Source organism: Chaetodon auriga, chromosome 4 (assembly GCF_051107435.1).
Source record: "Chaetodon auriga isolate fChaAug3 chromosome 4, fChaAug3.hap1, whole genome shotgun sequence".
In the NCBI taxonomy this organism is placed as follows: Eukaryota; Metazoa; Chordata; class Actinopteri; order Chaetodontiformes; family Chaetodontidae; genus Chaetodon; species Chaetodon auriga.
Window position 1 is genome coordinate 26492066 of NC_135077.1, and position 14201 is coordinate 26506266.

General features: G+C 41.6%; 1 protein-coding gene across 3 annotated transcripts in view; it reads right to left on the reverse strand.

Moving 5' to 3' along the window:
- Positions 1-14201, reverse strand: part of sorcs1 (sortilin-related VPS10 domain containing receptor 1) — a 159925-nt gene that overhangs the window by 17037 nt on the left and 128687 nt on the right. For all 3 annotated transcript variants that reach the window (XR_013077045.1, XM_076727426.1, XM_076727425.1), the window contains exons 13-20: positions 13501-13592; positions 13013-13120; positions 11483-11600; positions 9366-9499; positions 7444-7557; positions 6141-6312; positions 4537-4723; positions 3726-3859 (exon numbers count right to left, since the gene is read on the reverse strand). Coding sequence is in view for 2 of the 3 variants with exons in the window: in XM_076727426.1 (XP_076583541.1) it covers positions 3726-3859; positions 4537-4723; positions 6141-6312; positions 7444-7557; positions 9366-9499; positions 11483-11600; positions 13013-13120; positions 13501-13592 (1059 nt within the window). In the remaining variant the exon portion in view is untranslated. The remainder of the gene's footprint in view (positions 1-3725; positions 3860-4536; positions 4724-6140; positions 6313-7443; positions 7558-9365; positions 9500-11482; positions 11601-13012; positions 13121-13500; positions 13593-14201) is intronic.

Consider the following 14201-nt stretch of genomic DNA (forward strand, 5'->3'; position numbering starts at 1 on the left):
TTAAATTTGTGATGCTGCACAAACAGGCTTGCGAATTCCCATGAATAGCAGCCACAAGTTTGCCATCAGAGTGTTTAGTGCTGGAGGCAATGGAGTCGTGTCAGCAGGCATGTCTGAGATCAGCGAAGACTGACATGCTGGTTTTCTTGGCAAAAAATCCATAAAGGCTACAATGAGTGTTGAGAGGAAGAGATTTCAAGAAATCATGTATTAATTATGAATTTTTTTAGAGTGATTTTATTTTATTTGTTCTGCACTTTATCCTAGCCTTCCTGAAAATAAGTAAATAAATAAATAAATAAATAAATACTGTTCACAAGTGGTTATCGGCAAACGGCTGTTTTAGCTGAATGTACAATGTTTAGATACATTGTGTGAAATTTATATTCGGATTTCTATTATTTCATTTTGTGATCACAGTGTTCTGTGGTTTGTCAATTTATAAGCTAAATGTTGGATATCAGTTAAAAATATTCCATTGATTATAGATATGTGCAATACTTAGATTCTGCTCCTGAGCCATCAGTGAATGACCTTCCTGTTTCAGTGTCAGAGATAGTTTACAGGTCCTATTGTTTTTGTACTAGAATTGTTTGATTTCTTATAACTATTACTTTTTCTTTTTTTTTAACTTAACAAAGTCACAGCTTTTGCTATAATTGTTCTATGTTTGATTGTTCTATGTTCTATGCAAATTCATAAAATGTAATCAATACATGTTGGAAGGAATTCATATCTTTAAGTTCATCATTGAACTAGAATATAGAGCAGTTCATATTTTGATGGTATCTCACGCAGTAATGATCACATCACATTTTAAATCTCTTACACACTGAATATTGAACTGATGCTTGACTTTTAAAAGTTGCATTGCAATCAAATCACAACCTGTCAGAAAGATCACAATCGCAAAAAAAAAATCGCAATTAGATTTTTTCCTTTAATCATTCAGCCCCACCTCCACCATAATTCCAACATACACCTGAGACAATGGTTTCAGTTTTCACTTAGTTGACACTAACACAGTTCTGCAGCTTGGCCTCATAAGTGGCAGACTTCGCTTTTCTAAGCCAGGTGTTACTAAAACTCTCCATCTGACACACACTGTCTGGCAGCCATCATGGTCTCTCTGGTCACAAGAGAACTTAGCATAGCATAGAATAGCATATCAGTACAAAGGCTGGCATGTCACTGGGTTTTGTTTTTGGTTCCCAAGCTAAAGACTCAGTCTGTGTGATTGTAAAAATTTACATCTTGTATCACTGTAGAAAGGTCTGCAAAAAGCATCCAGGCCTGTGGATCGAAACAGCCAGAACTCTCTCTTCAACATCATCCACTGTCACCTCTCTGGGCAAGAGATAAGGGAACCTGCGCATCAAAAACCTCAGGGAGGAATGCGGCAGTTTGCTATGCTATCACTGCCGCATGTTGCAACACTTCGTCCCCACAGGGGAACTTGGAGACCAAGCAATCTGCTGCTGTTGTGAAGTAGTTCCTGACATCACAGAAGAATCCTCCTTGCTGAAGGTTAACCTGGGTCTCAATGAATACATGTGTGCTGCCAACGGATAATCCCTCATCAGTTAGCCTCGTTTCTCTAAAGACTAGGTTAACATCCTTTCTCCAACCTTATCTGTCACTTTGACATGTTCAGCTTTGCAAAAGGTGAGCCAAATTGTTTGATGCTGCAGATTTAATGTCAGAAGTAAAGTTCGGATGCAAGGTTCCTCCTTCTGAAGAGTGATTTGCAGTTTCAAACTGGGGAATGGTCTGTTTCAAAAAAAGAGCATAAAGTTTGATTATGGCTCAATCAAGAAGAACCTAAAGCTTCTCTGGATTTGTCTCTTTCTGTTCTTTCTTCCTTTTTTTCTCTGCTGATTTGAACTGTGTGGGGTTAAATGGTGAGGACCTGTTTCCATCTGCTGACTTACTGCTGGTTTGTATTATGGGATTGAAGATTCTGGAATAAAAAAAAAACAAAAACTGGAGGATAGCTTCTTGGTCTTCTTGGTCAGCTAGCTTGCTGGCTGGAACAGGTGTGTGGGGCGAGATGAGGACTTGGGGGAAGTTGAGAGTTTGGTCTTCACAGTGGGACCAACTGAAGACTTGGTTTTCAGGGTGGGACCAGTTCAGTATGTGTGCCGTAGTTCATGGGGATGGGGAATGGCTCATAAGATCATTAATGCTCTGTTCATTGTTCATGGCAAGTGTTCTTACTATGGCTGCTGTTTTGGTGCTGTTTCAGGGAACATCTTTTTAAATATTCTACACACAACATTCACTGCCACTAGATGTCACACAAGAGCACCAGCATTTCAGACCAAAACAAATGGGTGCCACTTATGCCTCTCACATAACCAGAAAGCTACAGAAACTACTCTGGCTCTACAAGCTGTTTTCACCCCCATGTAGAAAGAAGCAGCTTGGTAAGGAGCCATTTCTTCGATCTGCCAGGTAACCTAAATGAATGAACTTTGAATTGCATTCTGCAACCTTGCCTTTACAATAGGAGGTCAATCTTTTAGTCTCTTTTGTGGGTACCGTCAACCAGCTCATTTGTTGTTATCCATTACTTTTGTTTTCCTTCCGTCAAAAAATTGAGTTTGCTGAACACATTTCTCCCTCAGGTTTTGCTTTGTTTTGTTTTCATTTTGGGGAAATACCTGAATACATAGCTAGTGTTTACATTTTTGTTGTAATTTCATATCACCCCTTCAATTTGCCAATACATAAACATTACTCTGAAAATGCATGTATTTCGATGCTCAGTTATGCCCATTACCTGCTGATGCTTGATGAGTGTTGTCAATATCAGTATTGCAGACTGTTCAGAATGTGTGGTGGTGACATCTGGAGATATGTAGGCATGGGCATCTCTCCCAGTAACTTAGTAGAGATTTCTGCAGTGCATGCACTTGCTTTTTTCTTTTTTTTTATCAGCTAGGAATGCCATGATCTGCCTGTCACATTATGATTATAGGTTTCATTGCAATGATTAATATTCTAATTTAACCATCTGAAACACATGGACAACTTACTTTGCAAACTTAACAGATTATCAAGCAAGCTATCTTGCCAATACATACGTAACATTAGGTTAACTGCCCCAGTTAACAATCTCAACTTCCACACCCTCCAGTGTACCTAATTTGGCAAAAAAGACGAGAAAAAATGGTCCTCGCTTGAGCAAGCTGGAGTAAGGAGGCGCAACGAGAGGGATAAAATTAAGGTCAAGTGTGTTATTTATCGATTTGTTGATCCTAGCTACTGTCTGTAAAAATGATTGTAAAATTAAATCGTGCATTTCTCAATCATCCCCACTTGTGAATATTCTTAGGTGGGCGAGTTGAGTCAATCCAGCGATATGATTGGTTGAATTCAGGCTAGCTTCTTGTTGGTGCATTGCTGCTGCCTCTTACTGTCAGACTTGAGTACTGCACAACTAGTCAGGTTCATGAGACATCGCCACCTTTTGCCGTACTTTATAGCAACGAATCATGCCAGCTTACTTTGACATCAAAATGTGTACTGCTTGGCTGGTTTTATCAAAACTGATTAACAAGGCTGTAATTTTTGCAACCTGGATAAACAAAAATAGCTTAACAAAATAATGATTCTCACATTTTAGAGCAGAAGAGTCAGCAACCTACTTAATTGCAAACAGGCAAAGGCGTAACAGAACTAAAAGCTCAGAGAGAAGTAGGAAAGTCTTGGGCGTACAGTACCTCTGTGTTATTTCCGATCCACCAGATGTAGGTGACCGTTCCCACTTGGCTGGGCCACAGAACAGCAGTCAGGTTCACTTCCTTATTCCTCACTGCCACAAAGGGAGCTGAGAGATGGATATACTCCAGCTGACCTACTCAGGCACATATATACATCACAGAGTGAACTCGATGCACTGCACCACAATGTGCAGAAAGAGGAAGAAATAAATACTTTATCGTTTCAAATGCAGAAAAAAAGAGGTAGAGAGCAGATTTAGAGGTGGGTGGGTGGATGGGGGGAGGGGGAGGGGGAATTTGTTCAGAATCCTCTCCTGCTCTGGGACTGTTGGGTGCCATCTGTGTGTTATTTTTCATCCGTGGCACTCCTGTGCCTGCGGTTGCTCTATTTGTTCGGCTGGCAGATAGGATTGACAGATTGGTGGGGGCAACGGTGCTCCCTGATCAATAAGTCAGCTCCGTTACATCTGTCACCCCCTAAATACACCAGGGGTGGTCAGTGGCGTTACATATGAGGCTGCAGTGGCTTCCGTGGGCTGAGCGCCTGTGAAGCATAAGCTGACTTGAGTGAAGTGTAGTGGGATTTGTTCTGTCTGACTTGTTTGTTTGGTTATGGGAGGGGAGCATGTTCTGTGAAGAGATAAAGCACAGAACGTGCTATACTGTGTTTAAGCTGACAACCGCAATTCCACTGAATGTGATAAAAAGTGGCAAGCAGAAAGAACCGAAAGCATGAGCTCAAAAATCTATCGAAATAAATATACATCCACAATTGTATAGACAAATCACAGAAAAGTCCTCAGTAGCTCACATGTTACATGCAGATACAGCATAGTGGTCTCTGAGCCGAGGCTGTTCTCCCCAGTGGCAGTCACCCGGTAGATCCCCACAGCTTTGTAGATGTGTTTGATTCCATCCTCAATGGAGCTCACATTGGAGTAGGTCAGAGCATGGCCGTCTCCGAAGTCCAGCGTGATGCTTGTCCTCGCCCCGTCGCCCTGCATAGGACAAACACTTTCAAGGAATCTGCAGGTTCCTTTATCCCCCACAGACTCACTCAGGTTTCAAGTAGATTGGTAGATTGCACTTCACTTGCACAGAACACTTGGCTCTTCTTGGAAAAAGATGTGTGATGATGTCCTGGAGCTTGACCCTGTCTGTGGTCATTAATGATTAAAAGGTACTCATGCTAAAAAGATACACATCATAATGCCTGATGTTTTCAATAGATAGATCCACCGAGTGGCATACATCATCAAAAGCTTGAATTCTTGCTATATTTCACTGGATCTAAAGTACAAAGTTCATGGGTGCTGAATTACTGGTCCTCTATGAGTCACAGTTCATCCTTGGGATTGGGTAACACCACCTATTTGTAAATTCATTTGTTAGCATCTGTTTGTGTGCAAAGTCTTTTCTGAGTATTAAAGTCTTTAGTAATACTGGCTAGTTTCAAACTTGTTATTTTGCAAGAAATATTTTCCAGAATAAAAGCCTAATTAAAGTAAAACTAAGTGTAAGTTGATGACTTGGACGTGTTGCGTCATCATTTTTTAAATTCTATTATGGTATAATTGATTCATTTCTGTACTTTTTATTACCTGTTTTTGTTTTTTTTTCTTTTCTGAATTGTGTGAATGCATTTGTTATGGAAGCTGGACTCCCACTGACACCCATTAATTTAAATTGAAACTGCTCACCCAGCACAAAAGCCTAGCCAATCTTGCATTGGTAAATGATCATGTACTGTCTCAGCTCTGGTAAAGTTTCACAAATATATAACTTTTATGGATTGAAGGTTCAGAATTCAAATAGTAATAATTGACCTGGTTTGCAGTTTGAGGAATCCTTTCAGTTTTCAAGATATTTCTTTTCTAATGGTGTTCAGTGGGGAATACTGCAAGTGGCTTCTGATACAAATGGCGGTTTTATGGCAGTGTTGCTGTGTCACTATGTCAAAGTCCTGTTTTTGAGAGCAGCAAAGGCTAAGCTAAGCAGTTAGTGAAGATTTTCCACTCTGTATCTATATCTGCATATTTTCTACTTACATAAAACATTTTATATATTCAGTGTTGGTATGCACAGTGAGTGAAAGGTATGGTTATGAACATTAATATGGTCGAAGCTGAGCATAATTTAGATTTTTCATTTTTTGTCTCTGTAGAAACAATTAAGGCAGGGGAGATTTTCTAAAGTGTGATGAAGCAGTTGCCAACATCAGCTTACTGCAATTCCATATTCCATATTATTTGAACAATTTACAATTTACAGACTTCACCCTTGCTTACATTCTGAAAAGAATCTTATCTTATCTTGTCTTAACGACTGCACTAATTACTACACCAATACTATGCCAAATATGTACTTTGTGTGACAGTTCATGAGGCTTCCTGACAAATACAAAAAACAGCTTACCTCCTCCAGAAAAACAAGGAAGGTGACATTGGTGCCCAGTGTGGCTGTAAGTGTGCCCTCACTGGTGACCAGGTGGAGACCTTTGGGTGCTTGGATGGGACACTGCTGCCTCCTGGCTGTGTACTCTGTGCTGACTCCAGCTGTACAGTTATTAGAGACCACCTTTCTGTAGCTGGGGTGGAAAAACATAAAAAGCTTTATATGTCTGGACACAAACTCTGTCACCCTGATAGAGCGAGTAAAACACAATAAAAAAAAAAGGATAGCGAGGGCACTAATATAAAGGGATATCTGAGTCTGAATACATGCTTGAACATAATTTGTCAAAGCTGTGTACATCATTTTCATTGTTCTGTGGTGGCAGGAGATATGGGATTAGACTGGAGGTGGATATCTCAAACCAAAACAATCTGCAAAGCTAGAAGTCACTAGATGTTGATGAGGAAATGAATGGGTGAGCCAACCCTTTTAAAATGTACTCCATGCTTTCCCAAATAGACAACGTGAAATCATCAAATTATGAAGACTACATGTTTTCTCCGTGGCTCTGTAACATACAGGACTGCCCCTGTAGACTCTACACATAACATAGGTTACAGCAAACACACAACACTGGCCACTTCTGCCTTTCTTTGTGTTAATGTAAGCACCTGGAGTGTTGTTTGTGTGGGGAGTAGGTGTAAACAGGAATATAAACTGGGCACCCTTTGACAAGGACTCATGTGGAGAGAATGGCTGTGTCTGTAGTGCACTATAGTTACTGTCCAACTCTGAGTGTGCAAATTTACATACTAAATCGCCCACAAACATTTCACAATAGAAGGAAAAAAGCAGTGTCCAAAACAGCAGTGTTGTTAGCAGAAAGTATTATTCAGTTATATGACATTGTTTTAATTAGCAGATGTTGTTTTAGAAAATGTAGATGTTCAAATTTCCATTTTTCTTTCAGAGCACTAGATGAGCTTGTTTTGTCAGAGAGGATACACTCTTACACTGGACAGGATATTGAATCTTTCATTAACATGTTTTTCAAATCATTGACATGACTTGCAAACACTGTATCTATTATGGTCGATCACACCAGTGCCAGTGGTTTATACTTGCTGCTTCATGATTGTTTTTAAAAGTGAATGTTTGATCATTCAACCCACATTTTCCTCAGCATGTCCTTGTTGTCCCTCAGAAACTAATTAATGTACCCTGAGCTATTCAACTGAAATACACTGTTCACTTTACCAAATGCCTGCAAGTCACTACTGAGAATGTGTGTGCTGATTCTACCCTGCCCTCGGCCTGTGCCTACCCAGTGCTGTTAAGGAAAGTCATCCCTGTGGTGCAACTCCGGGACACTGATGATGGATGGAACCAAAAGGCAGGAGTGCACTTGCCATTGGTCCGCCTCTCGTAGCCATAATCACTGTAATAAACGAGCAGACATAAACAGAAAAGTTAATCCAATCAGGAGCCACAGAGGAGACACTAACAGACAAGACAGATGCAAATATTTCCGAGACCCTGTTTGGAAATTCACTTCTAAAATGAGACAATGTGACACATGCTTCTAAAATGACTGATATTACTCACAGACAAATCAATCAAAATAAATAAATTAATTAAAAAAAGACGAGCTGAAAACAGATCACCTGCTCTGTATTTTAGACATATTGGATATTGAAATTCTGATGCGGAATTGGTGCAAATAGCATGTAAACTTAATGTCATTTCAGTATTGACTTCACAGTAGTTACAGCAACTGTTCTGTGCCTCTTTGGTGCTTTCTGCACACAGCCCATGCGTTGTTTGTCCTACAAATTAAAAGGCAGAGAAATGCTGTGTCCCCAAAATGATAGGGACAAATTGCCCCAATTAGTGCGACATGCACACAGATGCAAAAGTGTTGTGATTGTTAATGAAAGCTATTAGGCTTGGTGATTTATGGTTTTGATGGTGCTTATTCCAAGAGCTGCCTCACCCAAGAGACGTGCAGATTTGGGGAAAAAAGCAACATTTATACTGCTGATAATTCAAAGAAAGCAGGTTGTGAGGCTGTGGAAAACATTCCCGTAAATGCAGTCGCAATATAAAGAGTCACTACAGCAGCTACAAAAGCATCTGTCAATTATTATTTATGCACTTAACAATTTGTCCTTCAAGTGGTGAACAATGGTACGCATTCAGGTGAATATTCGGTAATGTGCTTTCTCTTTGTTTGAAGTTTTAATGGCAGTGGCATTCCAAAGTTGCCGTTTGAGTGACATTAGTCATTGTCATGGTGACCAGATGCCCCTAATCCCGTCCTGTTTGTCCTGAAAGCTAAACCAAAGTTTTGATTAGTGATAGCCTGATAAAACGTGAAATATTGATGGTTGTGAAACATTCAGACGGGCACTGCTCTGGCTTCCCATTGGCTACAGCAGGGACTGAGGGCTGGCCTTTCAAAATGTAAAGGTCCTTAGTCTACACGAATTATCACTGTTGCAGCCTGGTTTTATTTTAGCCATGTACAACAGTGCTGCAGGCAGCCACAGAGGAGCGATCTGATGCGCGTCACACAGACAGATGTGACAGGCATCACACTGATGAAACAAATAACAGAAAATGACTTTTGTAATGGATAATGATAATGAAAGGATTGAGTTTTGACTTTCACATGACACTGAATGTAACGTACTAGTGGCCATGTGACCCCCAAACATCCAGTCACCTTACTCAGTGCATATATTACATCAATTAATGCACATTGATTTCTTGTAAACTAACCATACTGTACCTGTACTTATTACTATTGATATGCAATAATTGATAAATATGAAGTAACTGGGACACATTGTCAGTCCTGAATGACAATTGCACAATGAAGGGGGCATAGCCAAAAGGTGCATTCCACTGCCCTGTGCTCAATAATGAAACAAGACATGTGCAATTCAAAGTGCAGTCTGATTTGATGATTGTGATGTGGGAACTTGTTTTACAGTCTTATTCAAACCACAGCAGGAAAAAAAATACACAGTATATACAGTATAATATACAGTACAGGTGTTGCCTGTAAAGGGAGCCACACAGACTCAATCTGAACACATGTAACAATGGAAAATTCATCACTGATTTAGGCTGCAGTTGAGCATTTAGGACCTGGCTCAAATTCCCATCAACCACACTTGAAGTGGGGTAATCTTAGAACTCAAACCCACATCCCTGTGATGCCTTGATGATAAGTTCACTCACCATTCAAAGTCAGCCTCCGTACAGTCGCAGGGGCCCGACGTCATCGATACAGAGTACGTCTTTCCCATAACGCACCTGGATGTGGGCTTCAGCTTCCGGTAGATTCTTTTCACTCCCATGAGGCACGGCTCGCCCTGTGGGCCCGATTCCAAAAGAGAACCGATGGGAAAGTCACACACAGAGAGAGTTTAAAAAATGAGCCGCTCTCGTACCTCGCCACCATAAATAATTTACACGATGCAACCAAGCATGTGTGCATCACGCTGTGTGTGAAAAGCACCATCGCCTCACTTCAGCTTGTTGTGCATTCCTGTTCAGCGAATATTTACGGGCTTGTGCTGTGTGGTGTGCTAAACTCAACAACTGTTCCTCCGTCGCAAGTGTCACACTGGTGAATGTGCTGCTTGGGTTCTTTTTTAGAGATTTTTTTTTTTTTTTTGTGATATTGAGATGAATGAATAAGAAAGAGCTTCAGCTGCAAAAGCTGCCAGCACCCAATCCATTTTTAGCCATGTATCTATGCGTGGGAAGTGAATATGAAATCAGTTGGCGTATAAAAAAGATGAGAAGATAACACCAGCCTGTTTGACTGCATCTTCCACTACACTGCTGCTCTGTTGTTATTGCCAGAACATTCTGTCTTTGTGCATTAGGTGTCAGTAGTGAGATGCTTAAAAAATCTGCCTGGATCCACAAATAGACTCCCAGCTCCAGAAAATGTTCCTAACTTTCCCAGTGGTCTTAAAACAAAAGCACTGTCCTCTGTTTTGAGGTAGTGTTCAGTTTGTTTTTGCAGCAGACCAGGACCTACTGTACCTCACTCAGGCGGGTTAGCCCTGTAATTGGCTTGGACCCTTGTCGTCTTCCATGCTATGTGTTTTGATCATTAGCCTGCTCTGAGCATATGGGTGTCTAAACCACTTTCGGAACTTGTTCATGAAAAAAGGCACGCTCTAAGTCTCTGGCTCAGCATCAGGCCTGGCCAGGTTGAGAGGGTTCCAGGCAGGTTTAATGTATGCGGGGTGGGGGTGTGTGGGTGTGTGTGTGTGTGCATGTGTGTGTGTGTGTGTGTGTGTGTGTGGGGGGGGCAGTTCACTCAGAACATCAGCAGGATATCTGCATAAGTGCTCTTGGAGCTGAGAGACATCCAGCTTTAGTCCACTCACTACACAGCCAGGCTAAAAGCAGAGATGGTCAGCCAGTGATCAGATCACACATTACGCTGATGCTTGATGCTTGAGTCTGGTGTTTGATCTCTGGGTCCTGCTAAAGCTGACCTCTGCATCAACCAGTCCTTAACAGGCACTGCTACAGAGGACACAAGCTCCACGGATTTTTATATGATTTCATTTTCCACGAAGGAATTGACATTTTCTTTTGAATTATAGTTCATTAAGTCAAAACTTCAATCCTCTTTGGGGATTTTGTTTGAGTGGAACAGAGTGTCCACAGGCTAAGAGTGCTGGCATCCGGCTGTTTCTGAAATCACTCTTATGTTACCTTGAGCACTATATTTCTTCAATATGATTTCACTGTCCTGTGTCCACCATGTAATTCCCTTAATTGTTCCCACAATGGAATGCTTCATTGTTGATAGATGTGGATATCAATGGTTGTATCCAAAATCACTTCCTATTTACTATATAAAACACATTACTTACAATGACGACGCAAAATAATGATGATTCATAAGGCCCCGTGGTCTAAGGGGTCAGGAGGGCCATACACAAGAGCCTCTATATGGAATGGTAATTAACATTTCTTGTTAATGAAGTCAAAGAGTCAAAGTCCCAGGGGCCCATCAAATGGTAACTTGTAATGAGGTATTTTACTCACAGCCCACGTAATAATCCATCGATCATCAGCGAGATGTCATAACTGCAGATAGTCCTACTGTATTCTCTGGCTTTTAACCAAATATTGAGTACATAACCTGTCAGCGATGGTGCAAAATGACGATGATTTGTAAGCATCTTATTGCTGCTCATTATTGAGTAAATGCAGTGTTTATCACGTCGTAAATACTGACGCTGATTCCTCCACCGACTGTCAAAAACACTTTTAGGATGTGTGAAAAACAAGTCCAGTCTTTATTTCTGTGCTGGCATGGAGCGTACCTGGTTGTGCAGGTGCCACGTCTGATAATCCGCCTCTGTACACCTCCTGTTGAAGATGGACCTGAAGTCTATTTTCACCAGCTGCCACTCTGAGCGATGACTGACATGGCCGAATATCCTGGAAAATAGCCATGCGTGTTGTTGCTTTTTACATACAAAATATGCTACTGTGCATCTTATTCCTCTGTGCCATACATGTTTATTGCTGTTAAACTACTAATGTTAATGAGCCCAGTCACCCAGTGCTGCACATACACCCCATGCACCATCTGAAAATGTAGTATACTGATGCTTTAAAACATCTTTGGTTTTGGTCTTTGCCAAAACCTGGAATATCATTTTTGTTTTGTTGTTGCTGTTTTTGTACAACTTTGAACTGAATATGTTTTTGAAAACATGAGCTAATTTCTTCTAAAAGCTAATCATAATGAATATCCAGATTTTTTCAATGGTCAGAGACAAAACAGAATCCAAGGTTATGAGACTAACCAGATAAATATTCCATCTCCAGCTAAATTGAGTGGGTGTGTTTCTCTGCAATGACCTCCCTCACCATTCATACCACAACATATTTATCACAATCAATCTGTCAATTAGCTCTCAAGGCAGCCGACCATGACAGGCACTTACTGTAAAAATGAGTACAAATTGATAAGAAAACAGTGCATGATGGTCTTCTGAAAAATAATGGTGTGTCTGCCAGCTGAGAGGCTCTGCGCTCGAGAACTTATTCTCAGCGCAAACCCGCCAGCATTGTCTTTCCGCTGCACTCCCCCCACTCTCTTTTCTTTTCGTTCAGACTATTGCTGTGCATTTTCCTCTTCTCCCTCTCCCTCTCCGTCTCTCCAGCTGTGCCCTATCACTCTCCTGTAGAGCTGACTACAGAGCTGACTGTCAGTCTGTCATTTATGGCAGGTGTCATGAAACATTGATGTAATGGATGTGGAAACCCTTTGGTAACACATCCCAAAGTCCTAAATCTCTGCTGCAATAAGGGAGTAGTGCTGTGTCATACCATATGCATGCACTCCAGCTCTGGGCTATTCTAATAATAAATGTGAAAGAACACAAAAGAAATCTTCATAAATCTGGTTTCTGAGGACACGCCAAATCATACTCACTGCTCTTCCCAGTCTTTAATGCTGTTAAAACTTTTTTAAAGCAAAGTTTCTTGTCTGTTTTCTCAAGATTTTTTTTTTTTCATCATTTTGATCATTTTCCTTCATGTTCTTCAAATGGACAGTCATGCTGTCGCTGGCTGCTAAAGCATTGATCTCCTGTGATCATAATCTGGAGGCAGCCAGTTTTGATGTTGGGTAGACCTTGAGAGAAATCTTTTTTATTCATGAAAAGGAAAACAGGCAGTCAGGAATGCTGAATCGGGCAGGCTTAGATATAGATGCAAGCAGCACAGGCTCGGGTGAAGGGAGACATAGGCCTACGAGACGTACACACAGAGGCTATTTGCTGTTACTTTGAGTTTTCAGTGTGATTGATTGATTTCCATGTTGACTAATCTTTGTCACTCACGTCATGATAAGAGTCTCCTCTCCAGGCTCTCCCAGTACCCCGTCCACAAACAGAGGCGTGTTGGTGAAGCTGTACTTGTTCCACTGCCGTCCTTCATCAAAGCTCAACCTGGCAATGCAAACAGCCGTCACACAAGGCACCAGCGCTAACCCCCCCCCCCCCCCCCCACTGTGTGCACAAGCTAATGACCCTGAGAATTGTCTAACAACTTTATTTCATATTCCACACATGGCTGAGGTGCTCTGTTCAGTGAACACTGATCAGTCGAAGCGAGGCTCATTATGGCTTCAAACACAGAAAGGTGAAATTGAATCACAATTGTCAAAGCAGAATTCTCCATGGCTGGTGGGTTTTCTACCCTGAATAATATCGTCCCCTGGTTCGAAGACAAACTCATTTGCCTTTGTTTGACTAACTTAAAACTTGGAGCTTCCTCCAAGGGAATTAGTCATGCTGTGACAAATGGCGTCTCTGTCATAATGACTCACCACAGGTGTCGGATGGGAAGCGGAGTGTGTCTTATTGCAACTAAGGCTCCACCTTGGTCGAGATACAGCACTGCATACTCCTCATCGAAGATCTGCAGGGACAAAAAAAAAAAAAAGAGAAAGCACTCACTCTGCAGTGGCTTGTTATCCATGTGCATGTCCAACACACCTCTGCACACACCTACGCTGCATCATTCAAGTAAGTAAAGTAATAATTCACCGCACAAGCACACACAGCACACATCACGCAACTTGTCATGTTTAAAGGAAGAATTGGCCACCTGTCGAAGGTTGCTCCAAACAAATAGGGGGAAGCATATAATCACAGTGACTGCTAACTGCTGCTCATTATACTTATTGTTGTGGCTGTCTATGGCAGTAGCTACTAGCTGCTGTTAGCTAGTTAGTTCAGGTAGTACAGGGAAGCACAGGGGGATTGTTGGTCTTTACACTGTGGGCAACCACACCGGGTTCAGCAGCCTCCCGGTGAACACTGCTGGACCAGAACTGAACACAGCCTATGACACCGAAAGAGGCCAGACAGACAACCAGGAAAACAGTGCTGAGGTGACCAGCACTCTGACACCAGTGACGATGAAGCCACGGCAGGCCGGGCCAGTGGAGCAGTGAACCTGGAGAGCAGCGACAGCGAGGTCAGCCATCACCAGCGTGAAAAAGCACCATCTAGAGCCAGACACTTT